This window comes from Cyphomyrmex costatus, unplaced genomic scaffold, assembly GCF_001594065.2.
Source record: "Cyphomyrmex costatus isolate MS0001 unplaced genomic scaffold, Ccosl1.0 scaffold8, whole genome shotgun sequence".
NCBI lineage: Eukaryota > Metazoa > Arthropoda > Insecta > Hymenoptera > Formicidae > Cyphomyrmex > Cyphomyrmex costatus.
Genome location: NW_017280375.1, coordinates 1,612,661 through 1,633,219, shown reverse-complemented (window position 1 = coordinate 1,633,219; position 20,559 = coordinate 1,612,661). Strand labels below are relative to the sequence as shown.

Genomic DNA, 20,559 nt, shown 5'->3' with positions numbered 1-20,559 from the left:
GATTGACTTGATCGAATGCTCGAATTATCTGTGAATTATCTTGATGAAAATGATAGTTTTTCATTAACACCGCAAATCCGCGTAAGCAGTCTCAGTTGGGATTCTCACGGCTTACATATTTTTACTTTCGTTTGCACAATTTTAACCTATCAACAAATATCTTCATTCATTTGTATAAAAACGACGAGAAAGTATTATATTAATTAATCATTATAATTTATCAAACGTTGAAAAAAGTTCAATTATATTTGTAATATTTACATCGCCACGTATCTGTATTCTAAGATTTCCTTCTCTATCTATCTCTTTGCCTGAGTTTCTTTTACGCGCATTCGATCAAGCTACGGGTAGAAGTCGACTCGAAAGTTGTGAGTCTGTTTACGGGTTTGTTAATGATATCACAAAACGCGAATGTAGCGTCGAATAAAAACTACTTTTCTTAATAGTAATTTCAGTTATTTTTGCTCCTAGATTAATGCTGTTACACAGTAAAATGCTTCCGTTATAAAAAAATAAATACAGGTGCCTTTTTTCTAAAAAGACAGACGATGTAAAGCCATAATTATAAAAAATATGCCGCAAAACTATGCGTCAATTTATTATACAAATCTTTCTTTATACAATAGTATTTCGGACTATATTGTAAATATTCTTATCGAGAATTAAATGAGCAACAAATGATGTAAACGTTAAGTTATGCAGGCTTTGCTCTCGTTTTATCGAGCTGGTGACAGTCATTATGAGTAAATTACTACTACCGTCGTAATGTAGGAAGAAGCAATAATTACGAATCTCTTCGTCACATCGTTCAAAGATGTCCGTGCAATATACAAAATATTTTCATTAAAAATATTGAAGAGACGCGTTATCATTTTGTAACTCGAAAGTTACTTTTTTTTGTTCACGAAGTATAATTTTTACAAATACATCTTACAATATCGGAATAATTTCAAGTCGCAGCATCTACGTATACATCTATGATTCTCGAGATGAAATATATTTACAACCACGTGCATAAATAAATGCAAAATCCGCCGTCTGATTCACAGAGACGATGATAATGCTTGGAGCGTGACGAGAGTGTGTGCCGAACTATACTGACGAGCAACTGAAGGTATCGTCAATTCGTCAATTTCACTAATTTATGTATATTTACAAATGCGTTTGCTAGTAATGAATTCCTTCTCATCTCGTCATCTCGAAGTATCGTACGGAACAAATTCTCACCCCCTACCGAGTATTAATGCAAATATCGTTATATAAATCCGTTAACTATATACATATATGTATATTTGTACAAGTAAAAAATATCTATAAACCGAATACCTAACTATGTAAGGAAGACTATTACTCAATTCGAAATAGCAAAACTTCGATCTTCACCGGAAGATCATTCATGTGGAATCTCGCTCTTCTTTATCTTCCTCTCTCTTTCTCTCTCTCTCTCTTGGATTTACCGTATCGCATGATGTTCTCCTGCTTACTAATGTTCAAATGCGTGTAAAATCATCACAGCAACGAGTTTAGGACGGAAATAGGGCGTATTCCAGTAGATTAAGCTGAACCTAAAAGCTCTCTGCAACAACAATGGATTGAGGTGAAGTGACAGTGGATAAGTGTACATATTTAAGAAGACTTGTGTCAATAAAAATAAACGGAAGTACGCAAAGTCAATTATAGTGTTTAAATAAAAAAAATTGTTTAATTTTATCATTACCTCATTAAAGATTATTACAAACCGTTGTGTATCTTTCGTGAACATGCGAAAAATTATTATTTGTTTATACATACAAAAGATATATGAATATAACTAAAGACATAGAAAATGGACTGAGCGATTCGTATCTATGTAGTGTTCAAATGTTGTCAAGAATAGTGAGGGAGGGAGGGAGAGAGAAAGAGAGAGAAATCATAGAAATCAGCTAATCTCTCTCTTTTTCTAATCACAACTTCACTGTTGAGTAGAAAGAGATAGAGATTTGTTTTCCAGGACATCTTCCACAGTCGCTCTCATTTCTATTGACTATTTTGACATACGGATCGCGCAGTTTATTTTCTATTTTCTTTGGATATAACTAACGAAATTAAAATTAGATGTTCCTATATAATGACCGTTATATTGTTTTCCGGTAAGCGAGTAAATTATTCGTAAAACAAGCAAAAATTCTAAATTAATAAATTGACAGTAATCGCTATTAATTTTCCATAAATGTCGCATAAATGTGGTGCATATTTATATGTGCGTGCGTGCGTGCGTGTGTAACAAACTGAGTATTTTATTCAAGCGTGTCTCGTTCGCGCATTCTTTTTGTATTAATACGGTAATACTTACGTCGAAAGTTCTCTCCCTAGCAAGCCAGTTCCGACTAATCCAGTACGCGATCGACTTCTATTCAGTTGTGCTCTCCTTTCCGCTGCAAAATTGAAGCAGAATTAAACGTTACAGTAAGCTTGATATTATTCGAGAATAATAGGATTTGTATTAGTAGGAGAAGGAAACATTTTGAAAGAATTTATGCGCTTTATAAGTGAAATGTTTTTTTGATAGGTACTACACAAAAGAAGAACGCGTGCGCGTGGAACTTTATTTTATATATATTATTCATATACTGACACTCCAAAAGTATATTTTTGTGTTATAAATAGTATAATTTACTTCACAACATTGAATATATCAAGGAGAACAAGATTAAGATAGTCAAATAAATTTGTTGCTGCATTTAATTATAAATATATGTTTTTATACAAAATAGTTTTTGGTATACAGGTTTGAAGTTAGTCTTTGGTATACATGTTTTATCAAAACACTCGAATGCTTTGTGTCACATTTAAAATTTGTAATCAGAAAATACATAAATAATCATAAAAATAATTTAAATTTTTACAAAAAGCACCAAAGAAAAAAATTGTAAAATTACATATTCATTTCACATCTCATTGAACTTTATAATCTGAATATAAGTGATCGGAACGTGCGCGCGCGAGAGAGACAGAAGCACCTGAATTTTATCTTTATCCTCTACTCTCTTATGTTCTCGTAATTTCTACAGTAATCAGAGATAATCAGATTCTCTCGTTTACTTAAAGAATTTGATACATTAATTAAATGTTACATAAAATTTATACTATATGAAAATAATATTGCACACTTTCAAATTTTTCACAAATCACAAATATTACAATTATCAGTTTTAAATAGTTCGCACGATACGTAAATGTATTCACAAATCCATAGGTAAGCGAAAGTTTTATTTATGTATTGTACATTGTATCAAAACTACACTTGAGTCTAGCTATTTTCAAATAAATAAAAAAACATCAAAGATTATTGACATTAACATTACTGGTACAAAATAATGATTCTTACACCGTATTTTGAAAATATTACGTGATATCAGATTGTAAAAATATTATTGCAATATGTACAACATGAGAATGTCGCTCATTTTAATCGAAAAATTAGATGACTTTAAGAATATGTGCGTCATAACGCTTTTCAAAACAAGTTTCTTCGCAGCAACAGTGTTACAAAATGTTTTTTTTCTTGCGTAAGTTTTTTCTATTTTCAGTCTTGTATGAATACTAAAGCAGCATATAATTTTATTAAACAATATTTATCGGTGTTTGCCAAAACATCCATTTACTCTTCCATGAATTATTCTTTGGTTTTTTAAATTTATTACAATGATTTCTTGCAGCTAAGTTACTTGTTTCCGGAGTGAATTGCTTGTATGTATTTGCAAGCTGTTCAGAGGTTTCGGACAAATTTAAATCTTTTGTAGCAACACGAATAGAGTTTGATTTTATAAAATGCAACGGGCTATTTTCCGACAATAACATAACTCCGCTTATTTCTGTCATCAGTGGCGATTGTGTTTTAGTTATCTGCTCACTACTCGAAAACTGAGTAGACGGGCTCGAATTTAAAAAATCAGAGTTTTTAAAATTTTGTATGTTTTGATTTTCGTCATATCGTGTCAAATTTTCAAAATTTCTCGATCTTAAGAGTCTCATCGGAGTGAAAGCCGGTTTGAGTATTTTAGTATGAAAATCGTCGATCGATTTTGACATCTTTTGATTTACAGGAGTCATGTCTACAACTGGCGTATTAACGATCGATGGCATAGTGGTATTCATACTGACTAGATTTTGCAAATAAGCAGAAGGCTTATTGCATTTTGCAATTGTATTGCTCGCACGTATACGTTTGCGATTTAATATAGCGCGGCGTACAATGCTGTTTCTTTTGCGTATTTTGTTGACTACAACGCGTTTTTGCTTAACCGAACTAAGAATACACGCTCGATTAATAGAAACATTTTCATCGATTAACGAGTCCCAGTCAATCTTAATGCATCTGGACTCCAAGTTTCTAAATGTTTTTAGCAAAATGTTTCTTTTCGGCGTCTCGTCGAATACCGGCATCGTTGAATAATACGCGCGATTACAACGACTGCATAGTTTCTTTTTTTGAAAAAACGTAACTTTGGACGAATGCTTCGTCTGCCGAGGCGTTTTTTTGGCCTCATCTATTAGCATTCGTTTGTAGAATTCTTGATTTTCTTCCGGCGTAAAGAAATTTGTTGAATTGCTCGCCGTACATATTTCAGCCATAATCCTGTTCGGGAGCATATGGCATCTCGCGATTTCAGTTGAAGTTAGATTTTCACATTCGTGCATTAACTTATTTCTAGCAGATTTGTCTATAAATAAATGTGTTTGAGCTGCTTGGTCCTTCTTCACCATTTGTCTCCTGACGTATTCCCTATACAACTTACCACCAGCTACGCGGGTTTGTCGCTTGCGTCGTTGGTCCGGTCGACTGAAGGCCGATCCAGTCTGTAGCGCTTCCATCAGACTGTCCATAACACCTTCCTGAGTCTCATGTGCATTCATATCGACTAATGCGCGTTTACGCGCGGCTCGCGCCGCCTTTTCTGCTTCTGCTTTTTCACGCGCTTCTCTTGCCCGTCTCTGTTTCTCCTCGCCTTCCTTCAGCTTCATTATCTCCTTCTGCGATTGCTACAGTGAGAATACAGAATCGCATTAGATAGCGATTGGATAGACTGCGGCGTGACGTATTAGCGCGTATTTACCAAGAAATCATCTTTGAACGTCTTGATGTCGCCGAAGAATTCCTCTACGGTGTACTTCTGCTTGTCGAAGGAGAAGAATTCTGAGATGTCCGTATACAGAGTGTCCATATTTTTAAACATATTTTGCAGAACCTCGTAAGATTCCCTAGCTTTCTTGGCAAACGGCTATAAAATAACATGGTCAAGAAAATACTTTTGATTAACACAAAATCGACATATAATGTCATCAATGACTATGCTCAGTAGATAAATTTGCTCAATGGACTCTCAGTGATCCTTTAATTCAATCGATATTTGCTCTTAATTCTTTAGTAAAGTATAGAAACCAATCCAAATAAGGAATAACTCATTAACAAAAAATTAGTAAAGGATACTTTCATGACATTAATAAATAAATCCTCCTCGCACTGCGGAACTTTGGCATTCGTAAGATCCTGTTCAAGATTACGGATATTGGTCTCCATTTGACGTAACGTTCTTTGAACATTTTCTAAAGACACTCGACTGGCGCGATCTACATGTGCTAGTTCCTCAATGAAGGTAAGACATTCCGGGAACTTTCTCTCTATCGTATCCACCAAGTAATGCATAAGAGTTTGCTTGTTATCGACGTCTTTAGTACTGGTCAGCTAAAAAAAAAAGTCATGAAACTGCGTCGAGGCAATAAGCGATTCGTGCATAACATACAGACATACGTGTATGTTACAGAACTAACCTTTGTAAGAAAACTAATCTCGAATCCGAATGCTTGGCCATTTTTGGAACCAGAATTCATATAGTTTCCGAGTAACAATATTAATTCGAGAATCCGTGCAAATTTTTTACTACTTTTCACTTCTTCGCATGCTGCTGTAGCCGCCACTATGTCAGGTTTTATATCCTGTATCAACTCTTCGTATCGCAACATAAAGCTTAATGATCTCAATCTAGGCAATAACCTTTTTATTGTAGATATCTGTAACACACACATCGAGTTAGTAAAATAAAAAGATATAAATAAGTTTTGCAAAAATTAAGTATATTACCGTAACACAAAACTGTTCTGCTTCAGTCAAGTCATCGTATTGATCTTTGTACATCTGTAATTTTGACAATTGATCCGGCGGAGGTAAATATTGAATTAATCCTTGTAATATATTGTCAGAAATAACTGATCCTTCACATCTTAATAAACATCTTTTTACTTCCACATAAGGCATGTGCTTTAGTGTCCCACCGAGAAGTATTGATATATTTTGAGCCGCCTTACTATCCAAAACTTTGAGATCCTTTACTTTTTTCGACGGAGCTGACCTACGTGTGTACGAAAAATTTATTAATCTCTTACATAACATAATTGCAAAAATAATTATTAAAATGAAATTTACTTATCGACTACATCGTCTATTTTTTTCCCACTCGGTTTGGAAGCAAACTTCTGTGCAAGACCATCCAATATTTCCGGACTAGCTAATTTATCTTCTTGTACTTTAGTCCAGAATGACTTTTCTGTCAATTTGTGAGGCAAAATCTGAAATACATAAAGTTTTATATGGCAGAAATTATAATATTCTAAAAAAATTGTTAATATTAAAATCATTATACCATCTACCAATCATTTATTTGATCTAATACTCGTATAATAGTACATTTATACACATACCGCTTTCCAATTTGCTCTTTTCAGTGGACCATCTACTTCCCATTTCTTTTTCGGTTTTAATCCATGAGGCAAAACTTGTATCATTGGAGGCGGTGGAGATAACGCCCCCATCATTGGTGGTGGAAGAGGGCCCATTCCTGGCATAGGTGGTGGTGGAGGTCCTCCCATTCCAGGCATAGGTGGAGGTGGAGGTCCTTTCGAACCGGGCATAGGCGGAGGAGGTGGACATGTCATTCCAGGCAAAGGTGGTGGTGGAGGCGGGCCGCCAGGAATAGGAGGTGGCGGCGGCGGTAATCCACTGCCCATTCCGGGCATAGGTGGCGGAGGCGGACATACAGTAGTCCTCTATATATAAAATAAAATACTGAGATTTTTAACATTATTCAATTTGTACGCTAATTTCATATCGATAAATAATAATATTAATAACACATTAACTACAGATCTTAACTTTTTTATATTTATATTGAGATATTAAGCCATGACGTCACACATCCAATAGAATCGTCTCAATGAGGATAAGGAGCTTAAAGATAAGAGAATATAGGAATAGGAACAGAGAATACGAATTTCAACCAATCAGAAACGATGTCCTATGAAATACACAGTTTCTGACAAATTAAAATTCTCATTCTCTGTTCTTGTTCCTATTCTTTGTTCCTATTCCTTGATTATGTCCAGTCCCTTATCCTTGTTGAAGTGACCATATTGGACATGTGACGTCACGACTTAAAATTCCAATAACTGAATGAAGATCAATCTATAAGAAATTCTTTTTGTGATTACAAAACCGGAAAGGAAAAATGCAAATACACATTAAGGCTATATTTACTTTGTCACTCTCTGAATGTCAAGAAATATAGAACCAGTTATATACCAAATATAGAACTCATTACCAGATGCGCGGCTCACTGACATGCGTCCGTCTAAAGCACAGCACCAATTATATTAATTTTATTCGGTAATAACTATTTCATTAAACAATATGGAAAAAAATAGTTTAAAACTTTTTCGATCAGGAAAAGAGCTATATGATTACTAAACGCTATGTAAGATATACCCTACAGATCATATGTATACTTACGAAACCACCAGGTTTCTCTGTTCCTTGCTCTAGTTCTTTAATCTTGTTTTCCGCATGCTGAAGTTTCGCTTCGGCTTCTTGTCTACTAGCTATAGCTTCCTCTAACTTTTGCATCACTTCTACCAATCGGCGTTCTTCCTCGGCCCGTGACTTTTCGACTAGGGTATCGATCAACGGTTGTACGTCAATCTGGAAGCGCTTTGTCGCGCTGAAATCCGGGTCACAGCCTGAACGATGTAACACAATTTGCGATATACATTCCTCTATCAATTTATAATATGCAGGTCTAAAAAATAAAAAAACAAAAAATAAGTAAATAAAAAATTAGTTAATAGAGTAATGAACAATACATATTAATTACTTAAATCGCAATAATAAAAGTAAATGCGATTGTACATATCTATATACTTACCGAACCAAAGCATCATCTCGAATAAATAAAAGATGTTGAAGTATAGATAGAAAATATGGCTCGGCGGAAGTATCCATTACCATATTTTTAACTACTTCAAAGCAATCATTAACGTCGTCTAATTCTAAACGTACGTTGTCAAATCTTTGTACAAATTCCTCGTAATCCTCCTCTTTGTGATCATTAAAAATCTTCAAATGCGTCGCCAAGTCTTCCGACTCATCTTTCTCTAGCATTTCAAGAATATCGGCTAGACCTACTCGCATTACCTCATTCCTAAGATGTAAGCGAAAATCTAGATCCTCCGCAGATGATATTATCGAGTTTATGAGTTGAAGGCACACTACCTGGAATATATAAAAATACAAAAATAAAAATAAATTTTATACATCAAATTATTTACTTTTGTTTCTATAAAGAATCACATAATAATACGTTAAGGATTTTTAGGATATAGGTATAATAGTTTGTCGTTAAATAAACTTGATTAGTTCTTTTACTTGAATTATAATAATTTATACAAATATTATATCAATTTAACAATGAATAAAATTATTGCATTTTAACTGTACATATATAAAAGAATAGTATTTCTAGAGTAAGATAACGTTAGATTTTTTATTTAATTTTTTGTCATAAAAAACGTTATTTATACAATAATTAAAATCGCACGAATCTCTAATGAAAAATAAGAGAAATAAACAAAACGTACCCTTAAATTTTCGTTCTTCTTATTCATCAAACCCTGTACGATTGGCAGAAATCTTTCACGACCTTTAAATTCGCCGTTCATAGTAACTGCGTCTAAAACCTTTTTGTGACTATCACTGGATATGAGGCACACCGCACCGAGTAATTTTACAGCTTCGGACATTACGGATGGTTTCGTCGGCTCCAATGACCTGGCCACAATAGTAAGGGCTTCGTGATGAGCCAACATCTCCTTTATACCAACGGTATTATTCATAATGGCCTTTAAACAACGAATACATTCGTATTGTATTCGCTCGTAACGGTTGTCACTAAGAGAAAACAAATTTTTCATTAATAAAGAATAACATGGATTTCGAATTTTAATAAATTCTGCTATAAGCAGCATGGGTCTTGTAATAAATTCTGTTAAGCATCATGCAAAATTGAAGTGATAATAAAGTAAAAATTAAGAATATTTTGCTAATTAAACAGCATAAATAAAATAATTCTCAAATTAAACTCTTTCGCACAATATACGAAAATATAATCTCTTATAAAATTAAACTGTTTATACTGTTACTAATAAAACTTTGTTCATATAAAACGTAAGCAGTTAAAAAATATTCAATAAATATCATTGCAAAACGACATTCAAGCGAATAATACTTTTACATAAATTACCTATCGTAATATATGAAGGCACTGGAATAGAATAATATCAATGTTAGAATAAGTTGTGCATTTTAGTTGTTATGGAACATTTTGTTCGAGCACGCGGAATTCACTTACTTTCGATAACATTCATTGAGAGTAGCCAGAACCTGCTTGAGACCCTTGGTGCCAAATTCCTGTACCCAGCTAAGCGGATTGTTAGTAAGTGCGATCCTAAGAGACTCGATGCAGTTGTAGATCTTATTGACACTCAAATCAGGTTGCGCCAGGTATTGTATGTAGTCCGCCGGTTTGTCAAATTTCGATCGATTCTCTTGTATGCTACCCTTGTAGTGCAACACCAGCATCTCCTTCTTCTTCGACTCCGATTGCTGACGTAATGGTTCCTTCTTTTCTTCTGTCAGATTCATATTGGCCTGAACACAAAGATAGTAATGATAAATATTCTACTATTTATAAGATTCCATATACGATATCCCATTATTTAATAATTATACTGAACACTGTGCATTTTAATGAAACGAAATATATAAAGTAAAAAACCTCAACAATTTAAATTTTTATAATATTCTGTAATTTTAATGACTAAGATAAATTCAATATCAAATAAACAAGGGCAAATATGTAAAATTGTAAAATATATATACGACGTGAACGCACCAGCATTTCCTCGAATCTATCGTTCACCGTCTCTTCATCCATCCTCTCAATGATGCAACGTTGTTGCTCAATCTCGTTGATATCGTCACCGGAGTGTGGCCTGGGCATGGTGTTGCTGCCCGAATAACTGCGCGACCCACTCCCGCGCACGGATTTCTTCGGTCGGCCAAACCATGTATCCAACTGCAATAATAATTTTAATTTCGTATCATATTTTAACACACATCTCAGATTATCAAAAATTAATTCGTTAAATAATATGACAATTAGTCTGCGTTTTAATTTGGTAAAGAAAAAGTTCTCTTGAGGTATCACTGTCACTATTATACTGATTTTCTGAATAACATATAATATTCGAATTTCTTTCCACATTAATAAATAATTCACGTCTAAATAATAAAATAAAAACTTCTAATTGTGATATATAATAAGATTTACAAAATGTTATAGAAACTTCAATAAACGCGTTCATTGAAAATCTAATTTTTTTATCTATGAGAAAAAATATTTTATGTAGAATATACTAATAGGAGGCTTGGGATCCAGAGATCTACAGGAGCTTCGGGTTTCAGAATCAACGAAAGCAATGACTCGCAAAAAAGTAACATTGACATATAAATTCAATAAGTCTAACTTTAAATCGAGTGCAAATTCGATTGGGTCGCGCGATCATTCCGATAAAACTGCATTCCGACATCCGAGTTCCACTGTAAGTAATATTTTCCTTTGCGGTAACGGAACGAGTTCGCGTTTTACAATGATATAACTGTCCAAACAGCAATTCATGCTTGCTCATGGTTTAGCGACGTGCTCGGAAGCATGTCGAATTTTTTCCAAGTTGACGCGAAATCGCGCACTCCGAATCTGGAAGCAATTATTCCGTCCGCTTACCGCGAGATAACTGGATACACGTTTACGTGATACGCAGCGCATTTTGACGCGAGAACGTCGCAAAAGAGGAGCGACCGGAGGAATTTGTGCCACGTGTTATCTTCTCTCCACCGCACCGGTTAAACCGAACTCCGAAGGTTGAACCGCTTCGAAATTCGAAACTCTATCGGCGCGACCGGAGGCTACGAATCGTAATGAGCACGCAGGACGTGACTTACGTGACACAAAGTAGTACGCGCGTGTAAAATTAATTGCTATGATTATAAATTCTTCAACTGTCCCATAATACAGCTGAATAACAACATTAACGACAATTATGTCCACGTAGACCATCTAATGATGGTCTACATAGCATCTGGCATTTCGGCCAGATATATTATAGTAAATGTTCACGTTTCTCGTATGCGAGAAGTAAAGAAAAGGCTTTTATTATTAAAATAATAAGTTACACGTCAACGTGGGATCTCGATGTCTTATACGTATATTAGACATTATAGATGTTTTCGCGCTGCATAGAATATCTTATATCATTGGCGAGCCCTACAGCAGCTACACGATTATACAATAATATTAATGATGATGCAAAAGTCGTAATTTTCATTCGTACAATGGATAATAACACGTAACATCGAGGATGATAGAGCAACTTTTTTTCTTCTCTTGGCATACCTGACAGCATTATTCATTTATTGTTTTAAATTTTTGCGCAATATTAATGACTATTAGTCAGAAATTAATTTCGCTTAAAACGCTAAGTGAATAATACTGCCAATTACTTTTTAAACTTGTCTTGTTAATAACTATTAAACAAAGAATAATCATCAACTAAAATCTATTAGAGACCACTCAGGATCATAACCTTAACAAAATATTTATATCGTGATTAAGGTCGTCGAACCCGGATCCCTTTTGTCGAGATTTACCGAATTTAATTCCGAGTAAAAAATATACAGGACAATAAAATGATATATAAATTCATATTTAAGACATTAAATAATAATGAAAATAACCAGATGTCAAAATAGAAAATAAATTATAATTATTATGGATTATTATGTTTCTCTCTCAAGGATTATAATTTACTTTATGTTTCATTTTTTTATGTTTATATCCTATATTTTACTACGATACTTATAAGTTGTAAATCAAATTAAGATTAACACACAATTGAGTCATTCATGACGTGTGCGTGAGCGTATTTTTCCCTTGAAATATTAGAGACGCTTGGCTAAATATTATATTTATATATTTCTAACTTTATTAATGACCTATATTCATATTTTATATTTGTATTCATATATATTTTTTATATATGATTATATATAGGTATTATAAATATTATATTTATATTTTAATATATGCATATTTTATATTTGTATTCATATATATTTTTTATATATGATTATATATAGGTATTATAAATATTATATTTATATTTTAATTATAATCATAATTTAAAAATTAATGATCTATATTTGTTTCCTAAAGACTTTGGCATCTAGAAAATAAATTTTGTACATTACCTGCAGCTTCCGTTTCTGCGTATTCTTCAATGAAAATGTTTCAAAAAGTAATTTTAAGACGCAAAAGACCTATCATGTATAAAGTGTAATTTTTGCGCCTAAATTTTTATTTTTTTTTTTTTATTAACAATTGATATGAGCATTTGATTTTAAATTGTTAGGCAATTTAATTTGTGATACTTCTATAAAGTTCTGTCGGTATGCGGCATTCAAGACCGCGCAGTTCTGGCAGAATTTGATACGTGTTGCTTGTGTATGAATTCACACGGAATTATTTAAACAAGATTCAGCTTTGATCATTATGGGCTCTATTGGTTGTGTATTATTCACACGAACGATTCAATAAGATTCTTATCGCTAATATTTTTCAATTTAATATCAGTATGACAGCTTACCCAATCCGTGATCATTTTGCAACGTTTACGATGACACTTCGAGGACGATTAATTCTTCGATCAGTGACTCACATCGAACACACACATAAGGTCGCGTGTCCAAGCTGATTTGAACGTTGTAGTGACGGACGCACCTTTATTTTTAGGCGAACCCACGCAAGCGCGCGGACACTTATTCTCACTTTTTCGCGACTTTTTTTAGGGTGCCTCGAAGACAAGATGAAAACAGAAATGGCTTTTCCAGCTCGGGAGAGCAATCGTCAGCTTTTCGTAGCAATCGAGAAACGCCTCGCATTATTCTCTCTCGATGGAAACATGTTTCCGCAATGGTATCTACAACCGTATGCCCATACATTCGTATTTACGAACGACGGAATAATTCAGCTGCTCGCAATGAAACAGAATGATCGAATAGGCGTTTCAATGCGACACGCGGAAAAATGGATATGATGTGCACGCATATACGCGTGCAACTGATACGTCGTTCAGTGCGGCAAATTAACGTGGGCAGAATAGACACTCGATAAATGATTGTCGCGACAGATGAAATTATCTATAACATTAGACTGATGAATTACGGAGAGAAGAGTTCCGGAGAGATTTTAAAGAATACTTCTTTGTTCTCTCTTCAATTAAAAAGAAATTAAAGTAAAATGTTAATATATATAAAAAAATATATATTATCTGATATCTCTAATATTGTTAGTAAAACGTGAATACCAATTATTTAAGATCCACAGACATATTTACCGTCTCAAACAAAAATATCTAATAATTAATATAATAATCGGAAAATATTAAGGACACAATTTTTTTTCTCAACGACCGAAGAACTCGTGTATGCGATAAGAGCATTTAATATCATGTGTTATCAACAGTTATTCTTTCCGCTTTCTTTATCCAAGATATTCTCACGATAACGTGTTTCAACGCAACGCATCAGTTTACAATTACACGCACTCGTGAATAATCAAAAATTCGAATAACAAGCAGGAGCTCTCGAACGAGAACCGCATTCACAGTGGAACGGTAACAAACTGACTGGCGATTATCGCCGGACGTCGCGTGCACGCGCGCGGTCCATGACGTCGATATACAATACCATTACTTCCTCATCACTCCAGTCTTAAGTCATGAGTTAGCGCGATGAGTTTGCGCTCAAGTGAGACCATTTATTAAATCATTATCTGATATTTGACACGATAATGGCACAACTCACGAAAAAATGATAAAGCAAACTAACTGTATACACGGTATTTCCTTATTAAATTATGACCGACATGAACCTGGTGCCCAACATTATTAAAAATAAAAATGGATACCGTAGCGCGTTTATACTTCGTTTGTATCTCAAAACAGTAAAAAAAAAGTAAAATATAAAAAATGACCAGCGCGTAACTATATGTATATATAAATAGAATTTTAATTTTTAAATACAAATTCCGAAATTTTCCCCAACTATCAATAAAATTATATAAAAATTCTTGAATTTCAAGAATAAAAAAGAAATCTCATGAATATTCCAAGTTTCTCAAGTTTATGACAGTAATAAACGCCCTACATTCTCACTGTTTTGTGTGTGAACTGTTATAAGTAATTATTTGCGAAGATATTGACGTTCTAATTTCTAGAGTTTATTTTCTCCTCAATTCAATTTCCACGATAAAATAATAGGTTTTACTGCGTCAGACAAAGACAGTTGCATATCGCGGAATGTACCTGATCGTAATCAACTACGTCACAGCATCTTATAGACAACGTTCCGACAATTTCCGATAAGAAAGGTATGATCAAATGTTTTGACAAACAATGTGGCTGTAAGCGACTGCCTTTAAAAACGATTAATATTTCAATGTTTCGCTTTACTATAGCAACTATAAGCATCATTAATAACAAGCATCGAAAGTATAACTTTATCTCTGATATAGCAGTATCAAAATGATATTCTGCTCTGTACAACATTATAATCGTGACAATTGTATTTTGCAATGTGTTTTCTATAATTTATTTTTATATAATAATCTTAACGTGTAAAGTGGTTACTACATTAATTACATTGAACTATATCTTGTAAAAATTATAACGATAAAACAACTTATATGCTTTCGAGTGTAGATTTAAACGATTCGCGTTTGTCATGATTTCGAATTATTATTATACAATATAAATTTTATTTATCTGTATTAGCTGCTTGATGTAATTTGACATTAAGTACTTTAGGAATTTATATTCAGTAGTATGTGATTCTCGATATTGATGACGATTTCTGCTTCTCACATCGATCGATATATACGCTTTTTCCATTCTGTCTATGAACCACGATCATGTTAGGTATAAACTTGACACGAATTCGAGATGTCTTCAGATGCCATCTTTATCATGTACACGTATAGTGTGTACGCGTAGTCCGTAGATATATATATATATATATATATAGAAGCGTAAGTATTAAAAACAAACCACTTTGTCTCTTTTATCCTACGAGCTTTAGCATTAAGGTTGTCTGCCTTTTGCAGAACCCCACACCAACAAACGTCTATACGACGAGGAGCGAATGATCTAATCAATAAGATCGGCCAACCGTTATATTCTATTACTCTCATAATTAGAGATTCAACTCTGTATTACGTTGTCACATTATATTATACAGGACATATCATATACCTTATACATCGAATGCATTACTGTGTGGCTGCTATGAAAAAGAGAAAAAGGACAAATACCGTTGTAAATGGCATACACGAAGCTACAAACTGCACGAGTCTTGATGAAGTGGAAAAAGCACTGGAAAAAGAGTGCTTACATTAATTGGAATTTTGATTGAAAACGGATAAATCATAATTTTCCTGTTAAATTATTATAACATAATAGTTGAGATGACCAGAATTTTGACTGATATAGACCAAAATCTTTTGGTACGTTCTGTTTCAATCGGAAACTTTTCTCAGGGCGAAAAATGAAAAAAAAGCGGAAAATATTTCGCACGAATTCTGCTAATTTTTCCGGTATGCTCAAAATACTGTTGCTGGAATTTCGACGTAATATCAAGTTATGTAATGTTCTAAATACAGCAAGCATTAAACGGTCATCTGTTCAATTAGCGCGGGCATTGATCGCGCTGAGTTTTGCATGCGATTGAGAAAAATACTTTCAATGCCACTCTGTGTGTTAATAATGTTCGACACATTAATAGGCGGTTGCAATCAGCCCGATTAATACAAAAAAAATATACGAGCGGCTTCGCAGATGATCTCACTTCGCGAAGCAATTGAGTGATGACGCCAGCAATCCAAGCGGCCTTCTGCTACGTGAGAAGAAGAGACCGAAACGGTGTCATGCGAAATTCCGATGGGCACGCACGAGTGCCACGCACGCGGAGGCCGAACGCAAACTGACTCTTCCTTTTTTTTTTATTTTTTTTTTCTTCTCTGACCTACACGCGTTGCTGAGAAGATAATCCTTCGCGTCTGAAAGGTTGCGTCTTTGTCTCTACGTGAGATGCACACCAGTATTACACTTGATACAATAACTGCAATATAAACACGTATATATATATATATATATTATATATATACGTGTATATATATCTATTGTATATATATATATACATTTATATATAAACTTAACAATATATCTAATTAAAGAAGAAAATTCCTATATTCGGTCAAAGACGTCAAAGAGAATCTATCTTAATGTTTATGATAAATATTTCTGTATGAATTTATATGCATTGATTATATATATATTTGGTTCTATAAACTGTACCGTAATTGTTTTCGTTCTTGAAATGTATTCATAAGAATAAACCAGACACAGTCTGGTTCTATTAATTAATATCTATTCTTATGTTATTTACAAGACTCGATTTATACCACAATTATTGTATCGACTGTAATAGCTTTGTTGTAAAATAGGGTTTACAATACATGGTATTTAACGTCAATAGTTATAACATCGATGTTATTACTCCGGCGTAAATCGGACCATGCAAACGTAGTAATTTAATTGCTTTATTACTCTGTTTCTACAAGAAATAATTCTCGTAAATGCGTTTCAAGACTAAACAAACATTTCGGCGTGTAGAATCAGATATGTATTTAAATTCATACAGAAATACTAAAGAACTAAAATCCTCTTTGAACATATATAGGATTTTTCTTTTCTTTAATTACAGATTTATTCTCATCGGTCTAAATTTCATATAAATGTATTATTAAAATATACGGTATAACACTACTTAAAAGTAGGACCCGCTCAAAGCAAATGATAGTATTTTAAACGTTTTACTATGATGATATAAATGGCGACAAATACGATAACACAACAGGAAACTCAGCGTATGATATCATTATGTCCTATACTGCAAGTTTTATCATGTTGCGTGAAAAGTTTCATGCATGCGCATTTTACTTCCTCTTTTTCCGTCTTTCTCTTTAAGTAACAACTTTCTAAACTATAAATACACAACAAAAGCATTATATTTTACAATTAACACGTTTTATCGTTGCACAACAAGACTATATATGACTTATCTTACATTTTCGTATTAAAAAAATATCTACGTTTTTAATCTTCTAAACATTTAATTTAAAAAACTTTTCTTGCTTTATCGAAAACTGGTTTTCGAAAGTAGAGATCCAAAGATCATCTATATCTTGATACTGGCCTCGACTTTATGATACTCTTTCTTCTTTGAATGCCAGACATTCTTTTATTTCTATCGAGCTGTTTTTTCAAGTAATTCTAATTTATATTTGTAACATTAATGCCTGCACTTTGGTTTAAATGCGTGTTCAAATGCGTTATCGTGTCATAACATAGAAATGACGTTTGTTAATCGATTAAACGGTACTCGCGATATGTGCGATAGAGGAAAAAATTAATAGTCAATAATGTCATTAATAATTCGATAGTATTTCGAAGATATTTGAAATTACGACCGTCATAAGTAGACAAATGGTAAGGAGTTGATACTCCGATATTATGATCAAAACTTGCAAAGATAAAAAACGTAGAAAGGTACAAATATTTTTAGAATATACTACCTTGATAGCACAAAAAAAATTCTCTGCTTTACAAATACAAATTCAGTACTTTAAAAATACATTATTCGTTTTAAAACACAAATTCCGAGCTTTAAAAACACAAGTTTATTGCTTTAAAACAAAAATTCTCTACTCTAAAATACAAATTCACTACTTTAAAAACAAAAATTTACTGCTTTAAAAGCACAAATTATTTTTGTACTTTAAAAGCAGAAAATTTGTTTTTAAAGCAGAGGATTTGTTTTAGAGCAAAAATTTATGTATTTTTAAAACAGGATTAATGTTTTAAAGCAGATAATTTGTTTTTAAAGTAGTAAAATTGTTTTTGTAAAGCAGAGAATTTTTAGAAATTAAATAATATTGAACATAATGATCACACATACAGCGCATGCTCGCATCATAGCATTTCGTAGTTGACAGATTTCCTAACCTGAGTATCATCAATTTTAACGCTTAATATATCAGTTTGTGGGAGAGAGCGATGCTTTTTTTCTTGTGGAATCGTTATTTTTATGCAAAAATGCATTGATTGAGTCTATTTTTATCAAAATTTGACCAGGATATTGTGAAACTTTACCCATTGTTTTAAATGTACTGCATTTTATTATACATTTTCTTTTTTTGTATATATCTTTATTAATAAGTTTTCTTTAAATGTGGACATGCATTAGAATTTAATGAGTCTACTCACAAAGCCAGCAGGCTTGTCCCTTCTGTTTGCCATGATCCTGTCTTCTAGATTTGTGTTACCTTCTTTGATACATCTCTTCAAACCTAAAACACAGAATTGTGAAATGATTATTGAAGTAAATGCATGAATTCATAATATAAATGTTTTAAGAGCATGCATAATAAAGTTAAACTTATATACTCTGCTGTAAATTAAGTTCATATAACAGGATTTATAGGATTACAATATAATGCTTCTTTTATCAAAGATGTAAAGATATACTCAAAAGTTCTCAAAAGTTATTGTCATACAAATACATGATTAATCCATTAAAGACAATATAATAGAATTATAATTACAGATTACAAAAATGATAAATGTATTGCAAGTGAATATTAACCTTGTCTGAATACATGTTAATGTATAATGTACATAATGAAGATCGCAATTACCAACGCTTCTTCAATGATAAAAATTTAGCCACCTTGTCGCGAAAAGAAAAAAACAAGAAAAAGCAGATAAAGGAAGCATATTATGATACTTGGTGGATACATGAGAAAAAGAATCTGTGAATTTGGCTGTGCGATAGAAATGAGAGAATAAAGAATATAAATGATCTCTTTTACTAGGAAACATAACCAAGTCGTGTCCAAGAGAGATTAGTTTGAAAACACAGTTAAATTCTACGGAACAATATCACAGACGATGTCGATGTTGTTGACAAGTGTGGATTCAGACGGACGAAAAAAATCGGCCTTGATACAGAAATGTGATTGGATCTTTTCGCCGAGTGATGATTTGGTCTGTTAAATAAAGCAACGTTCCGTTAAGGTTATTTTTCGATGCGGTGCACATCGTGTGTACGTCGATTATCGTTCCCCGCCGGAGCAGAGGTTTCTATCAGTTTCTATCCCGTCCATCAAAATCATTTGCCCATGGCGTTTCGTATTACCTAAACTTGTCGACAGCCTCTCGCTCGGATTTTTGCGCGCTTTTACGTTGGAATCAGGCACCCTGATCCGATGTGCCAGCGTCGTCGTCTCGCAGTTTCTCTCTCCAGTGAAAAAACCGGTGAATCGATCGGAGTGACGTGCAGCCGCGAATTAACGCGCATCGGATAATTTATATGCGCGCGAGACACTTGAACGAATTTCCAAGCAGTTCTTTCTAAACGAGGCGCCGTGAAAAACGTTCAAACACCGTACCTGCCTGACCGTACTTCACCCACCCTACTTGTTGCCGTTGCGACAACTCCGAAATTCCGAACTAGGATGGGCGATATAGTATCGATAATCGACGTATCGATATTTTTCCGACGAGCGATAAAAAAACATCGATAATTTTAAAGTGATGGATAAGCCGCGTTCGAGAGTCGGAATACCGACGATACTATTAAAAACGCTCGATCCTGGGTAAATTTTCGCGATTATCAATGGGATCCCGGAAATCATTGAAGAACGATAATATTATCGACAATTAATAAAAATTTTCGATTATTAACATAAATAACGCAAAGTATTTTGCGATTACAGGTAAAAGGCTGTCATGTTCTCTCTCAGGTTTCCTCTCTGATATACGTATATGTAATCTTTCGCATTGCACTATGGGTAATTGTAGGAGGATGTCTTAAATCTTATATATATATATATATATATATATAATTTTAAATACCAGTAAGCTGTAAGCTCTCACTGTATAATACGTACAAAACTAAGTGGTTTAATTATTATACTATATAATATACCATGTATAATATAAGATAAAAGAACCTCGTGT

At 33.4% G+C, this 20,559-nt stretch overlaps 1 protein-coding gene across 2 annotated transcripts; it reads right to left on the bottom strand.

Moving 5' to 3' along the window:
- Positions 1 to 615: 615 nt before the first annotated feature.
- Positions 616 to 19,932, bottom strand: dia (diaphanous related formin 1). 2 transcript variants are annotated; one of them, XM_018549176.1, is made up of 17 exons: positions 19,736 to 19,932; positions 18,805 to 18,887; positions 10,260 to 10,442; positions 9,717 to 10,015; positions 9,609 to 9,629; positions 8,947 to 9,256; positions 8,235 to 8,581; positions 7,823 to 8,108; positions 6,739 to 7,083; positions 6,464 to 6,606; positions 6,122 to 6,389; positions 5,812 to 6,051; positions 5,471 to 5,725; positions 5,097 to 5,261; positions 4,779 to 5,022; positions 2,333 to 2,414; positions 616 to 1,576 (listed from the first exon to the last, which is right to left on the bottom strand). In XM_018549176.1, the coding sequence occupies exons 2-17, from the start codon at positions 18,835 to 18,837 to the stop codon at positions 1,555 to 1,557; spliced, it is 3,243 nt and encodes a 1,080-aa protein (XP_018404678.1). In that variant the 5' UTR covers positions 18,838 to 18,887; positions 19,736 to 19,932; the 3' UTR covers positions 616 to 1,554. The 2 variants fall into 2 exon arrangements, with proteins under 2 accessions (XP_018404678.1, XP_018404680.1); XM_018549178.1 differs by lacking the exons at positions 18,805 to 18,887; positions 19,736 to 19,932 and adding an exon at positions 13,069 to 13,147.
- Between the last annotated feature and the right edge of the window lie 627 nt (positions 19,933 to 20,559).

Bases quoted from the DNA above. Each gene is read 5' to 3' on its own strand.
- dia (XM_018549176.1), bottom strand. From the start codon at position 18,837: ATGGCAAACAGAAGGGACAAGCCTGCTGGCTTT. The intron at 10,443-18,804 runs GTGAGTAGACTC...TTATTATTGCAG, and splicing joins GGGACAAGCCTGCTGGCTTT to TTGGATACATGGTTTGGCCG. The intron at 9,630-9,716 runs GTAAGTGAATTC...ATTCTATTCCAG, and splicing joins CTCAATGAATGTTATCGAAA to TGCCTTCATATATTACGATA.